The sequence below is a fragment of the Phyllopteryx taeniolatus genome, chromosome 2 (assembly GCF_024500385.1).
Source record: "Phyllopteryx taeniolatus isolate TA_2022b chromosome 2, UOR_Ptae_1.2, whole genome shotgun sequence".
Lineage (NCBI taxonomy): Eukaryota > Metazoa > Chordata > Actinopteri > Syngnathiformes > Syngnathidae > Phyllopteryx > Phyllopteryx taeniolatus.
The window spans coordinates 23,369,867-23,376,643 of record NC_084503.1 but is presented as its reverse complement, the minus strand read 5'-3'; the positions used below and the strand labels follow the sequence as shown (position 1 = coordinate 23,376,643).

At 40.3% G+C, this 6,777-nt stretch overlaps 1 protein-coding gene across 1 annotated transcript in view; it reads right to left on the bottom strand.

Annotated features, from left to right (window-relative positions):
- Positions 1-6,768, bottom strand: part of LOC133474109 (aminopeptidase N-like) — a 34,161-nt gene extending 27,393 nt beyond the window's left edge. The window contains exons 1-3 of the mRNA XM_061765438.1: positions 6,599-6,768; positions 1,679-2,367; positions 1,455-1,597 (exon numbers count right to left, since the gene is read on the bottom strand). Coding sequence (XP_061621422.1) covers positions 1,455-1,597; positions 1,679-2,277 — 742 coding nt within the window. The 5' untranslated portion in view covers positions 2,278-2,367; positions 6,599-6,768. The remainder of the gene's footprint in view (positions 1-1,454; positions 1,598-1,678; positions 2,368-6,598) is intronic.
- Positions 6,769-6,777: the final 9 nt, after the last annotated feature.

Here is a 6,777-nt window from a genome sequence, read left to right as displayed (position 1 = left end):
CCTTTGGCAAGCATTTATTCATGCACACAAAGGCACAAACCAATGTTTACTAAAGCTTTAGAGCATGATTCAACAGAACGCCGGCATGTTTACATAAAAATGTTAGAGTTACCACTAGCTTGCTAGTAAAAGACGGGATACGGTGGTATCGTAATAAATGTGTCGTGTTGCCAGTGGCTGACAGAGATACGGCAAGATATTTGCATATCTGTTGTTGACCAATACTGGCCACTCATGTGCCTGAGTAGCATCTGCAACATTTGCACAATCAACATTGTCCCAGATTATCACACTTCTTGTCACTTCAAACTGCATACACTCCTTGAAGTCTTGGCGCCCTTTGCACAATGGTCATTGCACCGGACTATTGCAATATTAGTCATTAAAACTGCTCTAAGTGCTAGAGGACTCTGCATCGTTTTGCACAATTGTCAAAAAATAAATAAAAAAATAAAAAATTGTACTGGCATTAGTAGATTTCTGGCAACCTTTTATTCCTCAGTGACTGTTTTTTTCAATTTCTTTATGTCTCAAAAGTATTGTCTGTCGATTGACTGTCTGTTGTCGTACTCGAGCGGCTCCAACTACCGGAGACAAATTCTTTGTCTGTTTTTGACGTACTTGGCAAATAAAGATGATTCTGATTGTAAAATTTGGTGACGATGTCCGTTTAAAGATCGGAAGTGGCGTTTCAGCGTTAGCCTAGCAACAAGGATGTTTTGTTTACACCACGAGGGACTGTATTACGGCCACTTGTTGGTTCATACGTGTAATGACGTACATTTGAATTCAATCTTTGGCTACAGAAAATCCCTTTCTGTTGTTACCAGACATGGTGTGGTTTTCCTTGTCTTGCGTGCGGCAGCAGCACAGTGGCATTGTTTTCTCATCATCAGACTTTTCTCATGGAGATTTCACTGTACTCGTTCAATAAAAGCATTTTTAATTTATTATTCTTGTGTTTGAATCATATCTAAAAATCCATCTTTTTCCCGTAGTCATCGCATTATGGGCTCTAGCTCAAAACAGGGCTATGCGACTTCTGATCAGTTTTGTGCTGGAGACTCACCAATGTTTCAGGGAACCTCGAGCACCAGGATCGTTTTAATTTCAGGGAACTACAAGCACTAAGAACTAAGTTCCTGAAACTTTAGGTGGAAATGTATCTGTCATGTTCGGGGGAACTTGGGCCTTAGTAGTAGGAACTAAAAGAAGTAATGTAATGTTCCTGGAACATTTAGTGGAATTGTAATATTCCAGGGACCTCGGATCACTGGACAAACGGTATACAGTGGACCAGAGGAACCTTTTAGTTGCAGGGACTACAAGCATTAAGAACTATGAGTTCTTGGAACCTTAGATAGAAATGCAGCTATCAATGTCCTACTGGCCTTGGGCTACAGGATCTTTTAATGCAGCTCTGGTTTGCTATTTTAGGGAAGTCATTTTCACACCTATTTCACGGGCGTTGGACAGAGCCACTTTGTCACGGTCATGGATAATGGTGATGTTGAAGACTGCTTTCATGGCGGGTTCGTCGAAGCAGGGGAAGGCTTTCCGGGCGTAGGTGGCTTGCATCTGAGAAGTGGCAACCACTCTGAAAAAGTAAATGAATACAATTAAGACCTTGGTGACGAAATCACCCAACATTGCAAAAGCCCATGCCGGGAAAACTTACTCCTTCACGCCATCCTGAAAGTATTCGCTTCTGTAGAATCCTTCCAGGTTGTCTGCCAGTTCTCCGAGGAACTCAGTGTGCAAGACGTAGGACGCCCCTTCTGTGAGGCTGCCGCTCAGCTCCAGGACCAGGTACTCGGTCTCTGCCACCAGCCAAGATTTCCGGACGGGTGGCATCCAGGCTCCAGACAGGTCGCTCAGCAGGGCGTGATGCCCGTTGAAGGTGGTGAAGTTGAGCTTGCTGGCGTGGATGAGGACCAGGTCTGTGGCCTGGAGACAGATGAAGACCACCTCTGAGTGTCCGGTGAAAATGAAGAGGCCGTCTGCGTTGGGCTCCAGGCGAGGCCACAGTGTCACATTGTAGGATGTGGGGACCAGAGCAGAAGGGAGTCTGTACTGGTCCCATGGATAGTTTGAGACTACAGGGGTTGGATTTGGGGTGTCGCTGTTAACCGCGGCTTGGTCTCCAGGACTGCTTAGATTCTTGGCTCTCTCCTTGTCGTAGGCGATAGACAGAGCTATGATGGTCACCAGAGCGCTAAAAGCTAACACGAGTAGTCCAAGTCCCACATTCTTACTGATGTAATAGACCTTCCCCATGATCAGGAAGGAGATCAGTGAAAGTTGATGAGGCTTTGTTTCACTTTGGAAATTCACGTCGCTCCTGAGTTCAGGGCTTGTTCATAATTCCTGAGATGATGGAAAGACTGATTGATGAATTGTATCGCTGTACTTGTGCATAAGCACAGTTTCTGACAACTGCTTCACATCTGTTGTATTTTTCTTTACAAACTCAAACATTTACTGTATAAACTGAAAGATGCTTGAAGATTTTGCTTTCCAGTAAATCACTGAAATAGTATGAAGCTTTATTCAAACAATCTCTTAAAATGTCTGTTGCATTTTTCCGAAACAAATTCAAACATTTACTTTATCAAGTGAATAATGCCTCAAGATTTTGGTTTCCAGTGAAGCACTGAAATGTGATGTCACACTGTAAGAAATGCTTCACATCTGTGTTGCATTTTTCTTCAGAAACTCAAAACATTTACTGTATAAAGTAAAACGAGTGAAGAGTTTGCTTTCCAATGAATCACTCAATAAATTCATCATTGTGCTATTACCACTTTTTCTGAGAAATGCTTCACATCTGTGTTAAATTTTACTTCACAAACTCAAACATTTATTGTATCAACGAAAACATACTTGAAGATTTTGTTTCCGGTGAATAACTGCACTAAGCAATAAGCAACGTTTTGGACAACTACTTCACATATGCGTTGCATTTCGCTTCACAAATTCAGCAAACATGCTTGAAGAATTTGCTTTCCTCTGATTCACTAAGCTATTATGTAGTACTGTTTGTACGAACTGCTTGACATCTGCATTGCATGGTGTCCACCAACTTACTGAAAATAATGGTTTTGACATTTACACTTTTTTGAAACACACTGTTATTGCGTTTTGTGGCATAAATAAATAGCATTACTGGGGTACCGTGAAGTACTCTTGAGCTAGATATGGACTTACTAATAGCTCAATTGATAATATATACTAAGATGACTTACTCTGTTTTGATCTAACGATGACATATATACATGGTGAAAAAAAACTGGTGAAAGTCATTCTGCAAAATGTTTATTTTAAAAAAAATGTAGGGCTTTTCTTGGCACCTTTACGTTGGATCTGCACCAAAATTTAAACTTAAAAAATTTGGGGACTTGTTCAGTGGCTTTGAGAAATATTGGTCACGAAAAAAAAAATATATATATTATTAGAACTTATTTCAGACATTTTTGTGAACAATTTGGTTTTGTCAGTGGTCTTGGATTTTTTAGTGTGTTTGTTTGTTCCATTAAAACCTTTTATGTACCCTTTAGGTGGTAGAAAGGCACTGTATGAATGGATCCTACTTGCTGTAAGAAACAAAGCTTACGTGGGCTATATTGAAGTACTGTCCAATTACGCATATTATGGCTGCATATTTGGCTTAGTCATACTTGATTGCATTTTCCTCATTTGCCTGCAGTGTGATAAGTGCAGCTCTTCCCCAAGTAACATACAGCATAACGTCATATTCACACTGTGCACCAGTAAGCAGTCAGTGATGACATTACAAGCAGTTCCCAAGGGCCGACTGCATACACACTCACAAAACTTCCATATATTATATGCTGACACTTTTTATTCGTAGCATATTTGTATGATTCGCGAGCACATAAAAAGATATTTATTGACTTCAGTCGCCAAAAAACAAAAAGTGGATTTTGCTGACACAGATTCACAAGTCAGGTTCCCACAGATGACTCGGCAACATTTACCACCGCAGACCTGGTGGGAGAATGCTATGAGCTGAAGCAATAAATGCTGGAAAGTTGTATAAACCAAAAAAAAAAAAAAAAAGCGCTTCCATCACCCGACTGTGTTGTGAACTATGATTAAATTGATTGTTGAGATTCAGAGTGATGGACACTAGTACATAAAATACAATTATGTGAACACTATGAAAAAGGGTCATGTTTTCTTGTGTAACTAACATCTTCACATATTTTAACATATTCCAGTACTGTTAAATGTAAATACTTTGGTGTTTCTTTTAGTTTGTTTGCTTGTGTGTATAGGAGTGGGGGAGCACCAAATCTGTCTGGATGTTTCTATTGTTGCGTGTGGCTTAGAAAGTTAGAGAAATAATGTTTATTAGAATGTGTGCGGAGAAGAAGGGGTGTGCCAACTCTGTTGGGATGTTGCTAATGTGTGAGTTAAAAAGGTTGGTAAATACTTTTTTTAGGGTGTGTGCAGGGAAGATAGCTCTTAACTTGGTACACCCTATTCGAAACATCAACATATTTTTCCAAAAAAAGACTGAACAGCTCTTGTTATTACACTTAATACAAATGATTCCTCTGAACAAAAACAATGCAACCACCACCTTGAGTCCAATTCATTTAAAAATTTATTTTGACACACTCTTTACAAGCACCTTCCTGCAGAGGACATCAATGAGTCTTACGAGCACTCTGTGGTGAAATATCGACACAACATCCCAAAGGTACTCGCAACATCTGGAATCCATGCTTCCGGCCAAACGAAGGCCCCCAAAAATGTGGGAGGGTTTATGCATACCGTATGTTGGAATAAGGAGTTTCTTTGTATTTCAGTTGTTTTTGCATCCTGTGTAGCACTAACAGGATTTTTAATTGACATGACGACCAAGTTTCATTTTGCTAAGTGGAACTGGATTTGGGCGCTGAATTTTCAAAAGGAATTTGTGGGACTCATGGAAATGCGCAACATAAAAATCGCAACCTTCCAGGCTTCACATTGCAATGGGAAAATGGCTTTGGGGTCTGAATAAAAATAAATAAAGAAATAGTCATCACACTTTTTTTTGAAGGACCTCAGGAAAAGCCCAAAACGAACCTAAATCCTCTGCAACGAGGGAATTTCCCGTTGAAAGCCCAATCACATTGCAAAATCTCAAAACATTTTGATTCAGTTTATCTTATGCAGAAGCAAACTTTTGCTAACATAAGCACTTTATTAACTTTAAAAGCTATGTTTTAAATAACAGTTTTCCTATATGTAAACTACAGCATGTTTTCATCCATGTTCTATATGGCCTATCTTCACAAGGGTCATGACACTCATGAGCTGAAGCCCTAGCCCATCTGATTTAAGGCAACAGGCAGGGCAGGGTACATTTCTGTTGTTTTTGCATCCTGTGTGGCACTAACAGGATTGTTAATAGACATGCCGACCAAGTTTCATTTTGCTAAGTGAAACTAGATTTGGGCGCTGAATTTTCAAAAAGAATTTGTGGGTTCGTCTTTGAAGGACTCATGGAAATACTATACAAATAAGCATTCACATTTATGGACAATTTGGATGCTTCAACGAACCTAACATGCATATTTGGTGAAAATGGGAGAAAGCTGTAGTATTTTAAGAAAAGCGACACAAGCACGGGAGAACACACAAACTCTACACAGGAATCCCCAAACCCAGATTAGAAACCCGAAATTCAGAAATGGAGCAAATGCAGCAAACAGTAGTCCGCCATGCTGACCGTGAAATATACAGAGAGGGCCAAAAGTAAGTACAGTTTTCTTTAAGGAAGGAAGGCAACAAAGAAGGAAGAAGGTGCAAGGACGCATACAAGAAAGGAAACATGGATGCTATGAAAGGTAGAACGGATGAATGGAAGAAAGGAAGGCTGTAAGGAAACAAGGATGCAAGAGAGGAAGGAAGGTCTTCAATGAACCTAACTGGAGTACCCAGAGAAACAACATGCAAGCGCGAAGCAGATTAAAACCTGGAAACCTCAGAACTGTGAGGCAGATGTGCAAACCACTAGCACATCTTTCTGCCAAAACCACAGTATGGTAAAAGTAAAACTGCTCACACTTTAATGACAGAAAATGGAGAGGGAAGAGGAAGGTGTTTGCAGAGAGGTATTTTTGTTAGTTGTTTAATGTGCATCAGCAGTACAAAAAATAATGATCTGTGCGCTGTGGATGCAAGTAATAATCTTAATTGTATTGCTCATACTGTACTGAGCAGCCAGAGCTTTCCCATGTCGCATACAAGTTCCACGTTAAGTTTCATGACGTTTTCTTTTGTACAATCCCTGGCACCCTCTTGTCCAACTTCAAAAATTTGGATTGAACTCAGAATAGAACCACTTTCGAAGCAGTTCCAGTGTCCTGAACTTGATTTGTCAAAGTGGATTAAAAACTCCAGTATGTCATAACAACTACAAAGCATTTTGGAACTGAAGCTTTCAACATCAAGAGCTGTTTTTCCCGAAAGTTTTTTTTATATGTTCCTTTCACAAAAAGCAGGATTACAGGCAATATAGCAACCAAAAAAAGTCCCTATTAAAGGCAGTTTTCCACATTTTGAGGTAGAAGGTTGTACATACCAGCGACTGTATGTCCACTGCTTGCCTGCAGGACCTGGAATGAGTGCCGGCTCATGGGAAACAGTCTGCAAGGGTGGAGCCGACGAGAGCTACAGCAGGTTTTCCTAGAAGGATGACTCCCCATATTTGAGTTGGGGCGATGAAAAGAAAAAAAAAGGGGAGAGACGGGGGCGATCAAA